The sequence below is a fragment of the Crotalus tigris genome, unplaced genomic scaffold (assembly GCF_016545835.1).
Source record: "Crotalus tigris isolate CLP2741 ecotype Arizona unplaced genomic scaffold, ASM1654583v1 scf7180000017764.6130737, whole genome shotgun sequence".
In the NCBI taxonomy this organism is placed as follows: Eukaryota; Metazoa; Chordata; class Lepidosauria; order Squamata; family Viperidae; genus Crotalus; species Crotalus tigris.
This window is the reverse complement of record NW_024096618.1, coordinates 990660-1014028: the sequence shown is the minus strand read 5'-3', so window position 1 is coordinate 1014028 and position 23369 is coordinate 990660. Positions and strand designations below refer to the sequence as shown.

At 41.6% G+C, this 23369-nt stretch overlaps 1 protein-coding gene and 1 long non-coding RNA gene across 3 annotated transcripts in view; one reads left to right on the top strand and one right to left on the bottom strand.

The window, feature by feature from the left end:
• The first annotated feature begins 1889 nt into the window (after positions 1 to 1889).
• The window catches only part of LOC120306936, a 60499-nt gene continuing 39019 nt past the window's right edge, over positions 1890 to 23369 (top strand). For both annotated transcript variants that reach the window (XR_005556425.1, XR_005556424.1), the window contains exons 1-3: positions 1890 to 2250; positions 9436 to 9497; positions 11805 to 11876. This is a non-coding gene — a long non-coding RNA (uncharacterized LOC120306936). The remainder of the gene's footprint in view (positions 2251 to 9435; positions 9498 to 11804; positions 11877 to 23369) is intronic.
• The window catches only part of LOC120306934 (aldehyde dehydrogenase family 3 member B1-like), a 29187-nt gene continuing 10796 nt past the window's right edge, over positions 4979 to 23369 (bottom strand). Inside the window, exons 3-11 of the mRNA XM_039341007.1 lie at positions 17979 to 18141; positions 17263 to 17373; positions 16997 to 17117; positions 16594 to 16679; positions 15549 to 15630; positions 13256 to 13642; positions 11792 to 11958; positions 8072 to 8171; positions 4979 to 6488 (exon numbers count right to left, since the gene is read on the bottom strand). Of these exons, the coding sequence (XP_039196941.1) occupies positions 6295 to 6488; positions 8072 to 8171; positions 11792 to 11958; positions 13256 to 13642; positions 15549 to 15630; positions 16594 to 16679; positions 16997 to 17117; positions 17263 to 17373; positions 17979 to 18141 (1411 nt within the window). The 3' untranslated portion in view covers positions 4979 to 6294. The remainder of the gene's footprint in view (positions 6489 to 8071; positions 8172 to 11791; positions 11959 to 13255; positions 13643 to 15548; positions 15631 to 16593; positions 16680 to 16996; positions 17118 to 17262; positions 17374 to 17978; positions 18142 to 23369) is intronic.

The window sequence follows — 23369 nt, the reverse complement described above, 5'->3', positions numbered from 1 at the left end:
ATTGGAGTCCAGATTATCCAATTTATCAATCCATTCTTAAACCTCCCCTAAGCAAATATAAGTAAAATTCAATTTTTTCTGCCCAATGAGAAATATATCCTTTCTGTCCATGGAGAAAAAAGAACATTAAAGGTTATTTATCAATCAAGATTTATAATCTAAAATGTTCCATCATATCAGGTAATAATGTATGTTTCTTCTATAGGAAAATAGTTCCACAATACAGTTCTGAAGGTTAGTATTTGTGTTCATAGTTTAGACAGGCCAATTTTAGAGTACTTTATTGTCTCTGCCACACAGATAAGCAGCCTCCAGGTCTGTTCCCTTTTCTCAGTTGCACTCTTCAGCCAAAGTCTTACCTAATTCTGGGCTTCAAGCCAGGTTTCTTTTAGGCATAATAAGTTGTAGTGCCATAATTCACCACTAGATATCATTAACACCGTTTTTCAGTTTTTAAACAAAACCTGTATTGTAAACTTTTTAAATCTCTTTTTTTAAAAAAGAAAAGAAAAAACGGGTCTTAAAAGCACTTTTAGTCCCCGAATTTCCAAGCCGTGTGTGTGTGTGTGTGTGTGTGTGTGTGTGTGTGTGTGTTGGCTGGAGCACCCGGTCTATCAAGTATAGGATAAATCAGTCTGTTCTGCATTTCACTCCAATCTGGGAGCATGTTTTGCAAGCAGACGTCACATACTGTGAACACTGTAAATTCAAAATTTATATATGTGTGTGTCCCAAGTAATTAATTTGCCGCTTTTCTTTTTCTGAGGGAATGGGACAGAAATTCCCCTTCCCTCTCTCATCAGGGGGAGTGCTTTGGGCAGTTTTTCAGGAAGAAGTCTTAAAATCATAAAGAGAGGATCAGGTCTCATCCAGTTTCATCTACATTGCTGTAAGGTTGCTTGTTGGTGCTTATTGTCTTCCGTTGTCAGCAGCTTTTGACTGGCTACATGAATGTAGCCAATCTGTCTCCCGCCGGTTTAAAGGGCTTCTTTGGATCAAACAGGAGGGCTGCTGCCCCTCCCCCCACAATCAACAAGGGTCCCTTTCTTGCCACCTCTACGGGGCGACTTTCGACCCTTTCCATGGTCCCCCAGCGGGGCAAAATCGAACGCAGAAGACGGAACCCCATCTTCCTGAATCCAATTTTCTCTTTTAATTCTTGTTGGGACCACTTCAAATGTTGTTTCAGTCCTGGCCTATTCTGGTTCTGTTATTACTTCTATATTATCATTTTTGTAATTCATATCAGCATTTTCCTTTATATTTGTAATTGTTATCTAAGTCTCTGCCACTATTCTATTATTTTGGGGTCTTCCACTTTCACAATTTTTCTGAATCTCTTCCAGGTCTGCGTCCCCTTTTATTTCTGGTAATGAATCTCCTTTGATCTGCTAATTTTTGTTCAGTGATATTTGCGTCTGGATAAATTCTTTTCCAATGTTCAAACATTTGCTTTAAGTATCTTTGTTGGTTCCGATTTATAATAGCAAGCCATAATGGTGTGATTTTCAGATTCACTATATTTTTGTCTTGTCTATGTTTGTTCTGCCAGTAATTCTACAAACTAGGCCCTGGTGACCCAGCCATAGATCCTAAGTTGACAGATGCCAAGGAATTCTAAGGTCTGGAGCAATCTTTGTAGAGTTGGACAATAACCAATTTGATATAGGATTCTTTTTCTGATTTCTTATAATAAATGGATTGATGGATATACTTAATCTTGCTCTTCTGCTAAGACTTGTCTGACCTAGTGACCCTTTTGGTTGAATACATTACTACCGTCATAGCTCTCAATCTTATCAGAGCATCTTAAGGATTTAAACTCTGTTTCTCATCCTGCTAAAGGAATTCAGCTTCCCTCATCAGGCAGCTCTTTCAGCCAGCCCCCAGAGGCAAGAGGATTCCTTTTGGCAGGTGGCAGTAGCTTGCAACCTTCCCCATGGAAGCTGGCAGACAAGGTTGCAAATCACATTATCACAGGGTGCTTGGTAACTGGTTGTAAGTGCGAACAGGTTGCCAAGCGTCCAGATTGCGATCACATGACTATGGGAATGGTGGTGCAAGATTTTGTGATGTCCAGAAGTATTTTATGGGCCCTTTCTGAGTTTGTCATAATTTCGGACTCTTGTTAAATGAACAGTTGTAAGTTGAGAACTACCTGTACATCATCTTTGATATTGTCACATGTGCCTACAAAAAGAGAGCATATTTTGGAATCCATTCCAAGTTGCAACAACTCAGATGGGAGAGGTAAGAACAGCATTTTATCAGGATGGAAAACATGAAGACATATAAAATATGTCACAATGTGTAACAGCTTCAGATGTGTTGCTTTAGGGCTCTCTCTCCCTCTCTCCCTCTCCCTCTTTCTCTCAATCTGAATACCCCAGATAAGCTTGAATAAAAAGTGCTATGCTATACTTTGGAAAGCTAAAATATTATCCAACTATAAAATGAGATTATCTAAATACATATGAATAGTAATATTATTTTGTATTACCTGTTAATTTTGCATACTTTGCTTATTGTCTTATATCCCACGACATAGCTTTCATCTAATTTAGCTTTTTTATCTTTTTCAACCTTTTTTATATTCTTTTTTTTTGTAAAAAAATTTTTATTTTATTTTCAATTTTACATTACATTCATAAAAAATACTTCAGATAAAGAGTAAAATAAATTTATACACATAACTTTCGGTATTGCTCACCCATTTCCCCCCAAACCGCATCCACCCTCTAACCTCTTCTCTCACTTCCCTCTTTCCCTCTTCTTCCTCACTCTCCCCCTCTCTCCTTCTCCTCAACCTTCCTACTTACTTCTCCCCTTCTTCCTATCTTCTCATTCCAGATGCAGTCCAGGGGAAATGCCCGAGCAATTCCTAACCTTTTTTATATTCTTTATTGCTTCTTATATATTTACATTTTTGTCTTAAGCCAAGATGATTTAAGAATCTGCATGTGATCTGAGTGGTGCACTGTAAAATCTATCCCAACAGATTAATCGACTAATTAAATATATATCTCTCAATAACTGTTCATCAGTATTGATAAATGTATAAATGCCTCTAGTTTTAGGGGGATAGTTGCTGCAAAAAAACAAAAACAAAAGAGGGAATACATTCTGGATGGAGATACTGTACCTGTAGAATTTAAGCTGAGTGAATTTCAACTCCCAGAATTTCCCCAATCAGTATGCTGACTAGAGGAATTCTGGGAGTTGAACTCTACCCAGCTTAAACATGTAAAGGTATTCTCTAAACTGGCTTCTCCCTTTAAAATATCAAGATACTCTTTATTTTTATTGTAGCAAATTGCTTACACCTTCACCTGAGCATTTATTCTTTAAATCTTTGTTTCCTGATATCTACATTTCAATCAAAAACTCCTGGTATAGGAATTAATTTTTGGCTAATTTTATTAGGTTTTTTTCATTGACTATGCAAAAGCCTTTGATTGTGTGGATCACAACACATTGTGGCAAGTTCTTAAAGAGATGGGAGTACCAGACCATCTCATTTGTCTCTTGAGAAACCTATATGCGGGTCAAGAAGCAACAGTGAGAACTGGACACAGAACCACTGATTGGTTCAAAATTGGAAAAGGAGTCCAGCAAGGCTGTATACTGTCGCCCTGCCTATTTAACTTATATGCAGAGCACATCATGAGAAAGGCAGGGCTAGATGAATCAAAAGTTGGAATTAAGATTGCCGGGAGAAATATCAACAACCTAAGATATGCAGATGATACCACTCTAATGGCAGAAAGTGAAGAGGAACTAAAGAGCCTCTTGATGCGGGTGAAGAAGGAGAGTGCAAAAGTTGGCTTGAAACTCAACATTAAGAAAACCAAAATCATGGCATCTGGCCCTTTCAATTCCTGGCAAATAGATGGGGAAGAAATGGAGGTAGTGACAGATTTTATTTTTCTGGGCTCCAAGATCACCTCAGATGGGGACTGCAGCCAAGAAATTAAAAGACGCTTGCTCCTGGGGAGGAAAGCTATGGCAAATCTAGACAGCATACTAAAAAGCAGAGACATCACCCTGCCAACAAAAGTGCGTATAGTCCAGGCCATGGGTTTCCCAGTTGCAATGTATGGCTGTGAAAGTTGGACCATAAGAAAGGCTGAGCGCCAAAGAATTGAGGCCTTTAAACTATGGTGCTGGAGAAGACTCCTGCGAGTCCCTTGGACTGCAAGGCGTTCAAACCGGTCAGTCCTAGAAGAGATCAACCCTGACTGCTCTTTAGAAGGCCAGATCCTGAAGTTGAAACTCAAATACTTTGGCCACCTAATGAGAAGGAAGGACTCACTGGAGAAGGGCCTAATGCTGGGAAAGATTGAGGGCAATAGAAGAAGGGGACGACAGAGAATGAGATGGCTGGATGGAGTCACTGAAGCAGTAGGTGTGAACTTAAATGGACTCCAGAAGATGGTGGAGGACAGGAAGGCCTGGAGGAACGTTGTCCATGGGGTCGCGATGGGTCGGACACGACTTCGCAATTAACAACAACAACAACAATTAGGTTTTTATTAATTTTATTAATAATTTTATTATATTAGGTAATTTACTATGTCAATAGCACTATTAAATAATTAGTCAACTATTTGAATGGTTTGATTCAAGATCTTTATTACAGAAGGAAAACATTTGCCTGAAAATGCAAAGCTACAGGAAATCTCAATAACATTGCAATCTTCAGCAAAATTACATGGAAATAAGTCTCTGAAATTGATAGGATATACTGTAATTTTAAATTATTATGATTGGGTTGAGTAGTGTAGAAATCACTAATGGAATAAAGAATCTGAATTACAACATCCTTGCAGGCAAGGATATCGAAAGAAATATAATTAAAGGGGGGAATACAAGCTAATTTGAGGGCTCATTCACAGGGAGCTCCATTTCCATCTGTCATGTTTCCCATCGTTAGTTCCCTAGAGACTAAAATGGATGATCTGAAACTTGAGCTGGCCAAGAACAAGGAGTGTATATTGAGAGCTGTATGCAACAAAATTTCATTTTGATGTATGCAGATTGGTGAACATTCAAAGTGACAATAAAGTTGTTTATTATTAAAAAAAAAGTTAAGGGGGCATGTCTGAACTTTAGAGCATACAATATAGAAAATGCATTGTCAACAGAATATATTTATGTATAATAATATGCATTAGATCAGCTTTGAATTTCTTTGAGAAGTTGTTTAATGCAGGGGTCCCCAACCTGTAGGCTGTGGCCCGGTAGTGGGCCGTGGCCTACTGGCCACCAGGCTGCAGGACAGGCTGGCCAGTGAGCACGCACATGCACTTGCACCCCCTCATTTGTGCTAGCGATGCGCTAAAATGAGCTGCCACAGCGCCTCAGCACAAAAACGGGCCACTGCCACACCAAGGGGCATGAAAATGGGCGCCACTCCACCGCGGGGTGCAAAAATGGGCCACCACATTGCAAGGTTCAAAAATGGATGCCACTACGCCATGGGGTGAGGAAATGGGCTACCACTGTACCACGGGGTGCAAAAACGGTGCCGCCACACCACAGGGCACAAAAATGGGCTGCTGCCTTGCTGCAAGGCGCAAAATGGCCGCCACCATGCCATGGGACACAGAAACAGAGGTGCTGCACCACACAAGAACGGGGCAGGGCTAGTGAGTATCATGCGGGCGCTAGCCCTGCCCCATTTGCGGCGCGCATGTGCTCGTGGCCCCATGTAAAATGTTTCCCCTCACTTTTTCTCCAGTCCACCAACTGACAAAGGTTGGTGACCTCTGGTTTAATGAATCCAATGTTTAAATATTTGCTAGGAAATAGTTGATCATTTTACAAAGATCATCCATGCTGCTATCCTTACTGTACAACTATGTTAATCAGAATGATTGTTCCGCTATAAAGAGGAGCTGTACTTGTCCATTTCTAGCAAAGAATCTGAGGCTTGTAGATTTTTAAGCAAAATTAACTTGTGTTAAAGGCAAGATGAAACTTTACACATAAATGTTAATTTATGTGTCCTTGCTGGAAGTGAGAACATGTTGTATATCCAACAACTATGCAAAGAGAATTGGAGGGCCTCTAAGTTTTCTAACCACTACTAAATGTTGAATTTATCGAAGGTGGTACAGGATAAAGAAAAAATGTAAGAAGCAAAGGTTTGTCAGAACAGAGTGCTTTTCAAGGATCTTTGAAGGTGATGAGGGTAAATTCTAGGACCAGCTGATGAAGGGAAAAAATCTCTCAACTCTACAGAAAAGTGTTGGAAGACGTTGCTTAAGAACACAGGTGATGTGATTCAGTGCCTTACAACAAAGTGCACATGCCCCTACGCCTGACTTCCATAGAAGCGACCGCTAATCTCAAATTATTATCATTGTATGGTGGGTAGCGTATTCTGTTGATTGCTTCCAGGCCTATGTAACGCAAGAGACAGCCACGGAAATGAGTAAATGTGTCGAAAGTAAACTTGCCGTGGTACTTGCCAAATCCACTGCATCCTGCAATATTAAAAAAAAAAATTCAGATCAAATCTTGCTGACTCATCTTTCAGCTGACAACACAACCTGAGCAGCCCTTGAATGTATTCTTGTTCATCAGGCTAGATCAGCGTTGCTGGCTGTGGAATTCTGGGAGTTGAAGTCCTCATGCCTTAAAATTGTCAAGTTTGGGAAACACTGGGCTAGATAATAGCTGCCTTTAAAAATTTCTTTCCTCATAGTACTTACTACAAAAGGTTTATATTCAATGGATATTGAACAACTACTCTTAAAGAAGAGACTAAAGAAGAAAATCCCATATAGACAAACAAAGCTTGGTTAGATAATAATTTCCTGGTCTGCTGTGTTTCATGATTGGTGAACTACAACTGCCTCAATCCCCAATAAAATGAAATTATTGCTTTTGGGGGGGGGGTTATCATCTCAAATGTTGATTTACACGGCATGTTAAGAAGCTGTGTTTAGTGTAGCGTATTGAACCAGAACTGATTATTTTTTGATCTTGTTAGCACCACTTAAACAAAATTAAAATAATGAGTCTCCTCCTATTACAGCTGCTTTCCAGTATAATGTAGACCAGGAGATTTCCTGCTCCCTCATTTTCTTTAAAGATCAGATCATCTGTCATCCCTTGAATCATACTTTCAGTGATATTTCTTTACCGGATTCCTTAATTCCTTCAACAGTGGCAGAGCTTCTAATATACTGCCTTTACTGAAAAGAGCTGGGATACATTTCAGAGAAGTATCTGCCTTGAAAATAGCCCATGTTGGAACTGTATAGCACAATCAAACATCACCAAAAGTGTTTTATGACATTTTGTATTATGTCCCAAGCTGTTTAATAATAATAATAATAATGATAAAGTTGGAAGGGACCTTGGAGGTCATTTAGTCCAACCCCCTGCTCAGGCAGGAAACCCTATACCATTTCAGACAAATGGCTGTCCAGGCTCTTCTTAAAAACTTCCAGTGTTGGAGCATTCACCACTTCTGGAGGCAGGTTGTTCCACTAGTTAATTGTTCCAACTGTCAGGAAGTTTCTCCTTAGTTCTAGGTTTTATGATCATTTCATGTCATAGAATGGTTTTATTTAATTTGCCAAATTTCAGTTTTACTGGAGTCCTGAGTTCTAGATTTTGGACACATTCTGTAAGTTAGCCCGTCTGAGGTACCTTGAGTCAAAAAGTTTGTCCTATGGTGCACTGTTTTGCCCAGTTAAAGGTTATATGAATCAAGTTTTAGTAGTGTATAGACAACCATAGCAACCTTGGCTCTTTTATGACTCGTGGACTTCAATTCCCAGAATTCCTGAGCCAGCCATGCTGGCTCAGGAATTCTGGGAGTTGAAGTCCACAAGTCATAAAAGATCCAAAGTTGCCTACCCCTGACTAGCTTATAGCACAGAGGGATATTTACTATTTGAGCAATTTGGCTTAACCTGCAAATGGTTTAAAATGGACTTTTAACATTTTTGTCTTTAGTCTGATGAAAAACATCATCCAGAGGGAGAACCTGTCTGGTTGAAAGGGAAGGATAAGGATGGAAGTAAGAAATAAAGATAACATAGAAAGTTAATCATACCGATGCCACCAAACGGTAGGGTAATCAATGATGCGTGCAGCAGGGTATCATTACCACAAAAGCCACCACTGGTAGTAGAATTCAGTACCTTGTTCACAACCTATCAAGAGAAAAAGAATAGAAGCGTATTAAGAGTCCTGTTCTTAATCTTCCAAACGTGAATTTGATCAAGTCCCAGCTCTTTAATAATAAGGGACACGATACAAACAAGGGTCTTTAGCTTTTGTGCCACTACAAATATTTGGAATGTTGAAAATGTGCCACAGACACACTCACAAAATGGCTGATGTTGTAGATGTAGTCCAGGGGTCTTCACACTTGGCCCTTTTATGACTTATGGACTTCAACTCCCAGAATTCTTCAGCCAGCGTGCCTAGCTGAGGAATTCTGGGAGTTGAAGTCCGCAAGTCATAAAAGAGCCAAGTTTGAAGACCCCTGATGTAGTCAATTAGCCATTTCCTAAAAGTCAATTGGAAGGCAACAATAAAGAAATAAAAATTCTCTATGAATCTTGGTAAAATAGTTGAGAGATCGAAAATGCAAATGGCCCTTTTAGACTCGCCCTCCCTGTTTTCTACCCCCATGCTCTTTTCATACAGAGCCAAGAATGATGAATAGAAATAAAAATGACAAGTTCAGTTAATATAATCCATGTTCTGTCTCAAGCAAGGGCTTTGCAGAATAGAGGTAGTCCTCAATTACAACCATTCATTTAGTGACCGTTCAAAGTTACAATGGCACTGAAAAAAGGGACACTTAAAAACTGTTGCAGCGTCCCCATGGTTATGTATCAGAATTTGGGCAACTGGCATGGATTATGACAGTTGCACTGTCCCAAAGTCATGTGATTACCACTTGTCTTCCCAGTTGGCTTCCAACAAGCAAAGTCAATGGGGGAAGCCAGATCCACTTAATGAATGCATGATTCACTTAACAATCTGTGATTTGCTTAACAACTGTGACAAGGTTGTCAAATGGGGGCAAAACTAACTTAAAACTGCCTTGCTTAGCAACGGAAATTTTGGGCTCTATTGCAGGCATAAGTCGAGCAGTACCTGTATACTCAGGAATTTGTCTCAACTTCTCTTTTCGCAGGTAAAGGGAAAAGTTGTTGATGCAAAGGCAGAATTCTGAGTTACAGAGCAAGAAGTGTTGATACCTGAATTTGGGGGGAAAATGGAGGATGCCATCTCCCCACCAGCTCTGATAATGTAAATAGCTGAAATTACCTTCGAGAGTTTAGGAGAGGTCCAGGGACAGAGAAACAGAGGACTTTGCTTCAGGATTCAGATTATTAGGAATGGGTAACTGCTATGATTAGAGATGGTGCTAACCTTTAATTTCTTTTTTTCTCTCTTTATTAGAAAATGTGTTCTTTCTTATTCCTATTTCTCTGGAAAGTTAAGGCATTCTGTATAATTTGAGAGTAAGTTGAATATTTATTTTTCTCTTTGCCAATTCCTTGGGACCCGATACAGAACTTGAAAACTGTCTTTCCCCCAAATTTACTAATTAAGCAGACAACCACAATCTTAGTCTAAGAGCCAAGGTGGCACAGCAGTTAGAGTGCAGTACTGCAGGCCACTTTAGCTGACTGTGTTCAGCAGGTCAGCGGTTCAAATCTCACCGGCTCAAGGTTGACTCAGCCTTCCATCCTTCCGGGGTAGGTAAAATGAGGACCCATATTGTTGGGGGCAATGTAAATATATATATACATTGCTTACTGGTGTACACTGCTTAGTGAGTGCTTGCACTTAAAGCGGTATATAAGTCTCATAAATAAATAACATAAAATAAATAGTCTGTCAAGAGCATGGTGTGCATTTTGTAAATTGGATGATATATATCCTAGCGTTTTGAAAAATAAAGTTTGATTGTGAAATTGATCTGTCTCCAAAAGAAGAAGAATAGAGTGAAATAATTAGTTACATAACTTTATGCTACAAGGATAGAATAATTATAGAAATGATTTCATTTTCCCCCACTATTCATTTGCCCAAAGGACAATACATATAGTAGGAGCCTCTCTCTTTCCTAGACCAAGGATGGAGTGAAGCTCCTTGGAAGAACACGGGTAATTATCAATCCTGGAAGGAAGGACAGAGTGTATAAACCTTGCAGGCTTCTAGAAGAGAACATTTGAAATGGGAGGAAGGTATGTTTGTCTATGACATGTCTCTCCACAATCTATAACATATACAACACCTCAAAAACAAGCCCAGTAATAAAGCTGCCCTCACCCAGTATAACCACTAGTTGCTCTCCTGAACTTGTGGTGGGATGTAGTCAGTGTTCAAACTCTCACTTTATTATTTGCTTAATTTTGTTCTCCTTGGCTACTGGATTTTCAGTATAGTTACATGGTTGTATTTTAATTTAGCCACATCTCTTCTTCTGGGAGTTAGAAATCACATAAAATATTTAGAAAAGTTCTAGTCAGAAGTAAAGTGACCTCTCAATCATTCTAAGTATCAGACTTTTTAAAAACATCACATGATTTAAAAGAAGAGAAGTGACATAGTGACAGTAAGCACTTGTGCACAGTACAGGGAAGAGGCTGCCATGCAAGTTGTACAAAGCCTTGATTTTTGGGTGCCAATGGGAATATTGATCTAGAAAACCCACATTTGATCTTCTACAAGATGGATATTCCCAAGTTCAAACTCAGAACAAAAATATAATAGGTTGCACATCCATAGCATAAATGAGCATCAAGGCACAGAAGTCAGCAGTTACACAGGAAAGAGACATCTGAGCCAACTGGAATCCAGGAGAGTGCCAACCTCCAGAGGGTCCAGATGCCCCAGAATGTCTGCATAGAAGCTCTTGTGGCACAATAGAAGGGAAAACATTATTATCACACCAAAGCAACTTAGAGCCACCTCCTCAGCAGTGGGCTGGTGATGCGAGGGAGGCTATGCTTTGATGACATAATCATAAAATAGTACTATAATATAGTTTTCTTTGCATTATGAATGTGTGGATGAGCCAATTATTTTTAACAAAGGCTTGTTGGTAAAATAAGACTGGAATTGGGCTTTCCCTCTATATACAAACTACAGAATGGGACAACTCACCACAGCCAACACGTCATGGCCATCTCGCTGTGGTCAACTTGCCACAGCCATCTCACTGCAGCCAACCTGGTGCGGCCATCTCACCACTGCTATCTCACCCCGGCCAATTTGCCATGCTGCAACTCACCACAGCCAACTTGCTTCAGGACAACTCGCCATAGGACAATCCACACGGGATAACTCAATAAATATTATCCACCACTGTTTCTTCAACATTATTTGCATTGACAAAAATGGAAATAAAGTAGAAGAAAAAGTGGTGGATAACATTTATCACATTGTGTTATCCCATGTGGATTGTCCTGTGGCGAATCTTTCTGTGATGAGTTGGCCGCGGCAAGATGGCCACAGTGAGTTGGCTGCAGACAGTTGGCCTAGACCAGGGGTAGGCAACCTCGGCTCTTTTATGACTCATGGACTTCAACTCCCAGAATTCCTGAGTCATAAAAGAGCCGAGGTTGCCTACCCCGGGCCTAGACCTTCCAAACTATATTACAAGTGAGCAAAGAACTACCATGTTGGTTCATCATCGCTCACCACCAAACACAGTGCAAGTCTCTTTTTGTTTGGCCATCATGAGTGGGGTTATGGGAAATAATATAAATTCTTCCAAATACAATATTCTGTGGCTTAAACAGTATACCTTGTTATCACAGGAGAAGGCATACGCAGCTAGTGGGCGTTCTCTGCAATTGATGAAATGTATGGCCTCCTCGATATGATTCACAGTGAGTATTGGCAAGATGGGCCCAAGAACCTCCTCTTGCATGATTGGCTCCCATTCTTTCACATCTGCCAACACTGTTGGAGCTGTAATGGGTAAAAGTTCACATCAAGACTTGTTCTATTTATATACCATACCTTTATTTGGAGAGCTTTAGCTTTCCCCAGGATATCAGTTCCAATGTGCAAACTCAGGAAAACATGACTGCCTTCTTGCTTTATCTAAAACAGACTTTCCCAGATCATAGAATCATAAGGCTGGAAGGGACCTTTGAAGTCTTCTAGTCCAACCCCTGTCCCAGGCAAGATCCTTATACCATCCTGTACAAATGAATGCACAATCTTTTCTTGAAAACCTCCAGTGATAAAACATCCACATCCAGGAGGCAAGCTGTTCCATTAGTTAATACCGTATTTCCATACATAGATTTTTTTTTCCTAATCTCTCTCTTAGTTTGTTAGCTTTCTTAGACTTCAACTTTCAAAATCCCAAGTCTGTTTGGCCAATGACAATCCAACACATCTGGTAAGCATCAACTTGGGAGGTTGATCTAAACTATACCTACTAATCATATATTCTTAATAAGTTTGATTAATTGATTAAATTGCACAAAAGCAGACACATCACTGGAAGCTAAAATCATAAGACTACCTCTGATTTACTTTGGCCATGTTATGCATGCAAATTCATTGGAGAAGACTAGGAATGGTTAGTGGACAAAAAAGGAGGAGGATAACATCAAATCTGATGTTCTGGCTTGATAACATCAAATCTGATGCAAAGTTGAACATACTACAATTAGAAGCTGTGCTTGACAGGGTAGCATGGAGAGCATTTGCCTATAAAGTTACCAAAAGTTGGACAAAACTAATTGTTAATTAACTAATTTAACTAATTGTTAAAAACAGCAATTGATTTTGTACTATAAGTCATTTTTGACTCAGTGAACACATCAATTTCTCTAAAAGCTTACTAGTTGAGCTGAGGTGGCACAGCAGTTAGAGTGCAGTACTGCAGGCCACTTTAGCTGACTGTCTTCAGCAGGTCCGCGGTTCAAATCTCACCGGCTCAAGGTTGACTCAGCCTTCCATCCTTCCGAGGTAGGTAAAATGAGGACCCAGATTGTTGGGGGCAATGTAATATATTATATATATATATATATATATATATATATATATATATATATATATATATATATATACACATTGCTTACTGGTGTACACCGCTTAGAGAGTGCTTGCACTTAAAGCGGTATATAAGTCTCATAAATAAATTAAATAAATAAATAAATAAATAGTTAGTGTTCATGAAATGTCTTTTTATCTTTCCCAAATTTCAAATCTTTCCTTTTATTCTTCCTCCAGCCCCAAGCTGTATACTCACCAATATAACGCTCACGCTCATCGGTCTCTCCACCAATGGCCACCCGGCCACATTCCAGCAAAGCTCGGACGCGCTGGAAATGCTTGTCATTGACCATGCGACCAAAATCAGATGATCCCTTGGGATCATTTCCAAAGAATTCACGGATAGCTTGGCGCAAGCAAGGCATCAATTTTTCCTGTGTTTCAAGTGTACAGATCACATAATCTGGTGCAATGCATGTCTGTCCAGCATTGACGAATTTTCCCCATACAATTCGGTTGGCTGCATTTGGGAAACAGCAGTTCTCATCCACATAACAGGGACTTTTACCCCCCAGCTCCAGAGTCAATGGTGTCACATGTTTTGCTGCAGCAGTCATGATGATCTTTCCTACACGGACGCTTCCTATAAAGAAATGGAAAAATTTGGGTCAAAAAAGATATACAGCATAACTCCCATCCAGCATTGGGAGCTCAGTTCTATGCGCAAAAACAATCTAATACTCTTTCATACAGATGAGCAAAACTCCACACACAATATTTAAAAATCTCCATGAAATGTTAATAATAATCAGCAAGGCAACTCTGCTGAAGCAGTTTTATGTAATGCAGAAAGTATTTTCTGATTTACAAAGAATCCCATTTTAGTAACTTGATTGGTTTAAACTAAGATTGTATATACTTTTTTTAACAGTCATATTACACTGCTGATCATTTGTGATCAGCATTCTGTTCCAAGGGCTGTTTCCAAACTGATGCATTTGTTTTGTTTGTTAGGAATTTTGATTCCTGACTAAAAAAACCTCAATTTTTCCCTTATTTTCAGTTCATTTTTCTAACTTATTGTTTTCTGTCTCCTAGAATATATATATTCCATCCAATTTTATTTCGTTGGCAAATTTTATAATGATTCCATCTACCTCTTCATCCAAGTTATTTAAAAATGTCAATTTAGATGTAGAATGTATATAGACAGTCTATTAAAATTCCACATCAAACTCTCTTGCCAAACTCCTATTAAACATGCAGTTCTTGTTATTACCCTGAGCTGTTCTGGGAATGAAAGGGAAAGAAAAATCTTAGTATCTTCACTGTGAGGGAAAAAGCCAGAGAATGTTCATTATTTCCAAAAGACTGAAATTTTGCATTAAGTATTTTTTCTTACTTAAAGTGTAAGTAAGAAAAAATCTTTTGCTTCACTTGTGGGCAAGATCTACAATCTGGAAGCTGCTGATAGCCCAAGTTACAAACACTACATGCAACAGTTTCCCTGGGCCAATGATGATGAACCTATGAGGCATGTCATAGGTGACATGCCACTGTCACAGGCCAGGTTCCACCAGCACCCAACAACAATTCTTGAAAGTGTCCCCATTCTCACACAATTTTCAGAGGCTGTGGAGGCCATGGGAGAAGGGATGTGCTCTTGCGGAGCCTCCAGGCATCCCCAGGGAGGGCCATGCTCTTGTGCAGCCTCCCAAAACTGTGTGAGAATGGGACCTGCTTTAATGTGAGTTTTGGAGCCTTCAGAGGCAGCGGAAGAATATTTTCTGAAGCTGCTTCAAGAACAAAGGCCTCCTGTGACCTGGAGCAGCCTCAGATAGACCACAGGAGCCTGTTAACTAAAAGAGAGCATCATCTGAAGGTAAGGGGCGCATGGCCCACTGAGCCACAAGGGCAATCGTGCTGCTTCCCAAGTTTTGCAAGCCTTGGGAAACAATGTGAGGCTGCCTTTTGGAGTGGCAGCAGTGGCTCTAGGACTGAAGTCAAGGCCCAGGCCTCGACTTCAGGTCCAGCTTTGGCACTGCTATCAAGAATTGCTATTCATGGTGACCTAGATGGGAGGGAGATAGAGAATGTTTCTCTGTTGTTTGGGGAAGGGGTGTGTGTGTGTGTGTGTGTGTGTGTGTGTGTGTGTGTGTGTGTGATGCCAGCAGTGTCAAGTTAGGTATTTTCTGAATTCTTGACATGTCAACCTCACAAGGGTTGTCAACACAGTCCTGGCCTAACGTGCCACTAACTCAGCTGTATTGAGTTGTAGTAAAGTTACTTAATTAAGACACATGGCAAATTGCAGTAATATACACAATTTGGTCTTCTAGAAAGGTATTGTATTAGCTACACAGAGGTAAATTCTACTGCAGATGTTTTGGGGGTTTTTTTGTAAATAATGATCTTCGATAAATAAACAGAACCTTTCAGTTTCAATAGTTGAATATTGGCTTACCACATAGATTTTTGTGTAGTGGTTAATAATATTTTTAAAGTAGTATTGAATAACCTGAAAAGAATATGCAAGAAGGGAAAATCACCTGTGTAGAAGATATAATCAAACTTATTTTCCAGTAATTTTCCTGTTTCTTCAGGACCAGCTGTCACCACAGCAAAGGTTTGCTGTAAAATAGAAAAGGAAGTTCATATTCAGTCAAGTTGCCTGCATATCAGACAGATGGTGTTTTCTGCCCCTGAAACTTTGCAAGATAAAAAGCCTCTTGGGAGCAATTTGGAGTAAGGAAATGATGCACTAAATTAAAAGGAAATTAGGATTTTCCTTAAAAAGATTTTAATTTTAAAATGATTATTTTTTTATTTAATGAGAATATAGTAATAGGGAACCTATGATTTTTTTTTCCTGTCTAACTTTGGGAATGGAATTGTCCTGCCTTCATAGTAATCTCCTAAATTCATTCTTCCTTTATCTATCCCAAATAGTCTTTTGTTAAAGTAACAATATATACTTAGTCCTCTACACTATACTTGGATTTTAAGAAAAACAGAAAGCACATAACCTACATCCAAAATAAACTGACACTGCATATCCAACTGTTAACTGTACATCACCCTTTTGCTGTGGCTGGCTAAGACAGAGCTGACAGCCTTCTTCGTTGAAACCAAGGGGCTAGAAAAAGCACACTAAACCTCAAAAGGTTACCACCACCAGCACCACCACCACCACAGTCTAAAGGGGCAGAAATTAACTCAGCTTCCAAAAACAGATTAAAAATCGGAGATTAGTTCAGATCCAGAGTTTTTCCTCAATGGGCCTAAAGAATTGCCCTCTCATGATTAATTAAGACAGTGGTTCTCAACCTTTCTAATGCCGTGACCCCATAATACAGTTCCCCATGTTGTGGTGACCCCCAAGTGGGTGTGGCCACCAATAAGAGGGAGTAGGACAGCTAGGGAAAAGGGGAAAAAATGGCGGACAGCATGGTTTGGCGACCCCCGTGAAATGGTCGTTCGACCCCAAATGGGGTCCCGACCCACAGGTTGAGAACCACTGAATTAAGACAAAGGCAGAGGAAAAAGCTTCATTCTGATTTTTTAACAAGATAAGCTGGCAGTTGAGGAACTCACTGGATCCAGATAACAAGGCAATGCTTCTGCAAGGAGCTTTTCAGTGCAGCTGCTCACTTCTGAAGGTTTGAGAATCACACAATTCCCTAGGAGAAGGAGAGAACACTTTACCATGGTTGCAACAGATTAACATCCACCACATGCTTGCATCTTTAATTGCATTGCAATTAAGCAATGGAACAACCTGCCTCCAGAAGTGGTGAATGCTCCAACACTGGAAGTTTTTAAGAAGAGACTGGATAGCCATTTGTCCAAAATGGTGTAGGGTTTCCTGCCTGAGCAGGGGTTGGACTCGATGACCTCCAAGGTCCCTTCCAACTTTATTATTATTGTTATTATCTCCTGGAAGAACACCCATAAGATCTAATGTCTAAAATGAATTAGGAACTAGCTTCTCACTCACCAGCTGCAATGGCTCCCACAAGGGGCAACAAAGTAAGCTGGATAGGGAAGTTAAAGGCTCCAATGATCAGCACCACACCAAATGGTTCCTTGCGAATGAAGGCGCAATCCAGCTGCGTCAGCTACAGAAAAACCAGGAAAAAAAAGTTCAGATAGAAAGCCCTTCTTCAGTTTAATGAGATAATATATCCTTTAGATTTTCACCCCTCTCCAATCTAGAAACATTCCTTTTCATTTGTCCTCCTCCCACTCAGCTTCTCTCCTTACTAGGTTCTTGTTCACGCTTTCATCCTTCATCCAGCAGTTTAAGTTGTTAAGAGCGTTGGCCAGCTCATTTCTGACTAAGAGAATCTCAGTGGTCTCAGTTTCAAAGCAGGGCTGCGGAGAAGAAAGACAAAATGAGATGCATCAGTGATGTCCGTGCTGAGTTCAGAGGTGAACTATGCAGCAATTCTTCACTGAGCAAACTCGTGTCTCATTCATAGTAAAGTTTTATCATGCTATCATCTCAATTGATTCTTGAAATGTAATATTTGGGTGTTACACCAACTAAGCACTAAGCTTAGTTCTCTAGATACTTAAACTTTAATCAAGCAGGAGGCTCACAGATAAACTCAGCTACAAATAAAACTATAAAGTATATAGTTAGATGACTGACTATGCAAAGAAATTAAAGTCTTGATAAATTTAGATGTTTTTGCCCCACTTTTCTGAAATAAAGTACTTGGCTGTACTCTTAATCATTTGTTGACTGCTCAACTATGTTTACATAATGATTTTCCATATCCTGCTTGCCACCTTGCTAAACTCAGTTCTCATGGCACATACAGAAAACATTGCTTCCTTTTCATAATTCTTTTCATGGAAAATCTAACAAAGAAAAAAATAGAATAGCTGTCCTATGTTTATTAACTGGCAAGCAAGCCCTTCATTTGCAAGTCTCCTCTGAGCTGTCGGGTGCTCTAGATGGATGGCCCACTCACCTTGTGTAGGTCCTCACACAGGGCACGCTGTATATCGGCCTGTCTTTCTTCCAGAAAGTGACACAGGGCTTCCAGCTGTGTGACCCGATACTCCTTTGGACGGGTCTTTCCTGACATCCAGGTAGCACGTAAGCAATCTACTAGGCCAGCATAGGGGTTTGTACTAGAGCAAAATAAACACTCATAAAATCAAAAGCGTTATGGGAAAGTCCCATTCTTTTTTATCATTTATGTTAATCCTGATCCCACAAGGCAGGATGCTCTGTAAGAACTGGATGGATAACTGTATTGCCTTTCTTTACTTTAATAACAGAGTTTGGGAATTTCTGCCATGGCTCAATACGTTTTTTGGCTTCCCAACACTTAATACAAAGATTTTTACTTCAGAGAAGACTCAAAATAATATTTTCCTTTTGGACCCACACTTGTGTCATTTTTTTTCTAAAGAATGTCTACAGACCCCTCACATCCTGGACAAAAACCATTTCAACTTCTTCCCTTAAGACGATGCTATAGGGCATTGCACACCAGAACAACTAGACATAAGGACAGTTTTTTTCTCCATGACGTCACTCTGCTTAACAACTAATCCCTACAACACTGTCAAAATACTTAGTAAAGCTGTATTATTATGATAATCCTCATCTTTCCTATTATCTATCCTTATCTTCTTATGACTATAACTTTACTGCTTGTATCTTACAATTTATATTGTTTTTTTTACCCTAGTATGATTTATGTGGTTTGTTTAGCTAGTACTCTATAACTATCACTAAGTGTTGCATCATGATTCATGATGAAGTGTTGTTTTTCACGATTTATGATGAATGTATTTTCATGTTGTATATGATCATGATTATTAAATCCTTCGTTCACGTGCGAATGATGAAGACACATGGTGACAACTAAAAATGCTTTATTCTCCTACTCCAACTCCAAGCAAAAAACAAAAGGCACACAGGCCTTTTTATAGGGCTTGAAACCCGGACAGAGTGAACCAATAAGAGTTCTTCTTTCTTCGCGCCTTGCGCATGCGCAGAAGGCTGGCGCCACTCTGTCTGGTCCCGGGCAGCTTTTAGAATGCCCAGGACCATTTGCAACAATTCTGGGCCTGCTGAGTTTCCTCATCAGGCCCAGGACACAACACCCCTCCCCCCTGGATAGAACACACACAATTCCCCATTTCTTTACAATAATAATCAAATAAATTAAAAGAAAATAATAGCCTGTTCACATGCAGACACCCTTCTTATAACTAATAGAGTTAGCTAACCAACCCACTCTCTAATGTGGACTTCGTGTGTCTATCTTCTACCTCACATAGGTCCCATCTCCTCAACCTAGACCTGTAAGGTCCCTTGTACTGACAAGAACCTCACATATTCGCCTAGATGCTTAGGAGGGGCCTTAGCCCGTTGTGACCTACGCAAGGTTAGGGAGGGTGCCTGGCCTGTCAGCTCACCTGCCCAGCTAGGCAGACCAGGACTTGTTCTTAAGGGCACCTGGCCTACCGGCCCGTCTATTGGGCTCGCTATGCACAAGTTTTGCAGGTGACCCCTGGTGAGGCGTGCCAACAGAATTGCCAGAGCTCTCCCTAATCTCTGAGAGCAGCTGAAATTCCCCAACCCTCTGAATTGGCTGAGGATTCCCCAACTACCCTGGATGGCTCCAGGGAACTTAGTCCCTCAAACCTGCGACCAGTCTCGGACGTGACCTGCGTTGCAGGTGTGCCCCAATACTCCCAGTCCGCTGTGGCCGAGGTGCCAGAGTCAGTGGCCACCTCTATGGCAAACCCCGCCTCAGGTGAATTCCTGTTTGGAGCTCTTGCGGATACGCATGACTCCCTGTTCGGCGCAATAGCTGAACTCTGAAGATGCCCTTGCACCTCCCCTGGGAAATCCCTAGTGACCTGTGGTACGTCCCAGCAACAGTGAGATTGTGTCTCAGAAGGTTGACCTGAAGTGCGACGTGGTTCCTGGGCCCCCTACCCCCCGAGAGCGGAGGCATGGGAGGAATCCACAGGGGACAACCACCAGCGCAGTTGATTGATGTGACACCACAGGACGCGGCCATTTCCCAAGGTCACTTCGTATGAGAGAGGTCCAGAAATCTTACAGATGACAGCAGGAACCCACAGATGACCAGGAGCGTAGTTCCTAGACCAGACCGGATCACCCAACTGTAGTCTCCTTGGTGCCCACGGTTGCGACACCTGTGAAGCCACCCCGTCTGAGTGCAACCTGTCCAATTTAGTAATGAGTCTGCGACCCCAGCGGAGATCAGCTGGGCTCTTCCCAGTGGTCATGCAAGGTGTGGTGTGGTGTGCAAGAAGAAAGTCAGCTAACCTGTAATGCCAGCTACCGAACGTGAGTCTTTTGAGTGCGTCCTTGGTGGTGCGCACCATCCTTTCAGCTTGCCCGTTGGTGGAAGGGCGGAAGGGAGCTGACGTTGCATGCTGGATCAGGTTGGCCTGAAGAAAAGCCTGGAACTCAGAAGAGATAAATTGAGCGCCATTATCTGAAACCAGGACATCTGGAAGTCCATGTGATGCAAAAATTCCTCTCAACACCTGGATAGTCCTGGCAGTAGTAGTGGAGGAAACAGGAACAACCTCTAGCCACTTGGAATGGCTATCAACAAGGATAATGAAGAATTGCCCCTGGAAGGGCCCAGCATAATCTAAATGTACCCTTGACCAAGGTGTGTGTGTCTCCTCCCACATGTGTACAGGGACCTGAGGCATTTCAAGCCCATGCACCTGAGCCTTGATAGCTTTATCAAGCCCAGGCCACCAAAGATGGCTGCGCACAAGCGCTTTCATCCTGACTATCCCAGGATGTCCCTCATGCAGAGAGATCAATACTCTAGACCTCAATGAGGCTGGGATGACTACCCTGCTACCACATAAAAGGCACCCATTAAAGGTAGACAAAAACTTTGAAATGTCACATCTGGACACGTGTCAGGCCATCCTGACAACACCCATGTCAGCACACGTGTAAGAGTGTGATCAGTGGCAATTTCAGCAGCCACATCCCTAGCATTGAGGGGAGATTCAGGCAACTCCTGAATGGAAAGAATATTTATGGCAGGAGCAGGGTCTGCTTCTACCTGAGTTAAAGGCAATCTGCTTAGGCCATCTGCATGGCCCATTTCTTTTCCAGGTTTGTGAACTAGAATGTAGTCATATGCTGACAGGAAAATGGACCATCTCAGCATATGAGGAGAAATGATATGTGGTGTCTGTTTATTAGTAGTAAACAAACCCAACAGAGGCTTATGGTCTGTATAGACCGTGAAGTGGTGGCCATATAAGAAATCATGAAATTTCTTTATGCCAGCCACTATGGCCAAAGCTTCTCTGTCAATTTGAGCATAATTTCACTCTGCAGAAGACAGAGTCCCTGAATAATAGGCCACAGGCTAAGTACTGCTCCCACCCCATAAGGAGATGCATCGCATGCGATGCAAACAGGCAGTTGCTCATTGTTGCTCATTCAAATGCGCTAAAACAGCATTAGAAGTGAGCAAGGCCTTAAACTCATTGAAGCTCTTGTCATGGACTTTAGTCCACTGCCAATGAGCCTGCTTGTCTAAGAGTCTATGTAACGGCTCAGCCACTGCAGCTTTGTGTGGGAGAAATGCATGGTAAAAATTTAATAGCCCCAAGAAGGCTTGCAGCTCACTCTTGGACTTGATGCTTGGGGCCTGTTGAATAGCTTGTAGTTTAGCTTCAGTAGGGTGAATGCCTTGGGCATCAACCTGAAACCTAAGAAGTCAATGGAAGTGACTCCTATCTTGCATTTATCCTGCTTTAGCTTAAGGCCTGCTTTTTGAAAATGAAGCAAGACAGCCCTTAATTTTTCTGCTAAATTTTGAGATGACTCCCCAGCAATGAGGACATCATCGAAGTAGGGACAGACCCCAAGAATACCTCGAAGTGTGCTCTCCATGACACTTTGGAATATGCCAGGGGCTACATTGACCCCAAATTGCAGTCTCTTGACCTTGAAGGCCCCCCTGTGAGTTACAATAGTATGGGCCTCTGCAGCTGCCTCATCAACAGGTAGCTGTTGATAGGCCTGTGCCAGGTCAAGCTTCGCAAAAATGTGCCCCCCCCCCGAGGGAGGCCAGGATGTGGTTTACAACAGGGACTGGATAAGTGTGCTGTTGCAACGCCTTATTCAGTGTACTCTTGTAGTCTGCACATATACGTATTTCCCCATTAGCCTTTAGAGGTGTTACTATGGGAGTTTCCCATGGACTAGAATACACAGGTTCTAAAATGCCCTGCTGGAGCAATTTGTCCAGTTCAGCATCTATCTTACCCTTGAGGGCAAAAGGTACCCTCCTAGGCTTAACCCTGATGGGCATGATGGTTGGGTCTAACCATAGCAAAAAGGGAGGCCCCTTGTAGGATCCTAGTTCTGAACTAAACACATCTGCAAACTCCTTGCAAACCTCTGCAAGGCCCAGCGTTTGCAAGCTGTGCAGCCCAGTTACTTGGATTCCCAGAGCCTCGAACTAATCGAGTCCAATAAGACCCGTCCGTTCACCCCCAACAACCACCACATCTAGGGAACCTTCAAAATCCTTATCCTGTACTTTAAGAGTGGCCTCCCCCCTAACACACACCATAGAATTTTGAAAATCAGTGAGTATTAGATTCAATGGCCTGAGTTTAACTCGAAGGCCACTACTGCTGCAAATCTTTTTGAAGGTATTAATTGAAATAATGGAAAGAGCGGACCCAGTGTCCAACTCCACCCGTAAGGGAACCCCTTGCAACCTTACATTAATGGAAAGTTTCTTCTTAAGGGGCTTGTGTGTCCCTGTTCTCAGAATGCTCCTGCGCGATGTGCAGAAACCCACCCTGTGTTGGCTGGGGACCCTGGTACCTTTCTGAAGCAATTCTTCCTGAGGTTGAACCTTCTGGCGACCCAAACAGATGGATGCAATGTGGCCTTGCCTGCCACATGCCCAGCAAATTGTGGAGCGGAACCGGCAATCAGCTCGCTTGTGGCGTCCTCCACACCCGAAGCATTGAAGAGATGCTGTGGCCTTGACCAGACGTCCCTTCTGCCTCCTCTCAGCTGGCTAGTGAAGTCTGTCGACCTCCTCTTCAGGATCCATTTCTGATCCTTCTCGAGCGTCCTCTTGATGGATGGTAGCTGTGTCTGGAGGATTCCTGGTGAGGCGCAAGGCCTTCACAGCCCCACCTGCTGCTTCCTCAGCTGCCACCTCTCGCAACGCATCTTGGAAGGAAACCTTTTGCAAAAATCTTTTGTTGTAAGGCTCTTACAACAAAAAGCCGCAGACAAAGCAATCTCGCAGCCTCTCTTCCAGATCCTTGAACTCACAAGGTCTGGCTGCTTGCCTTAAGGCCGCAAT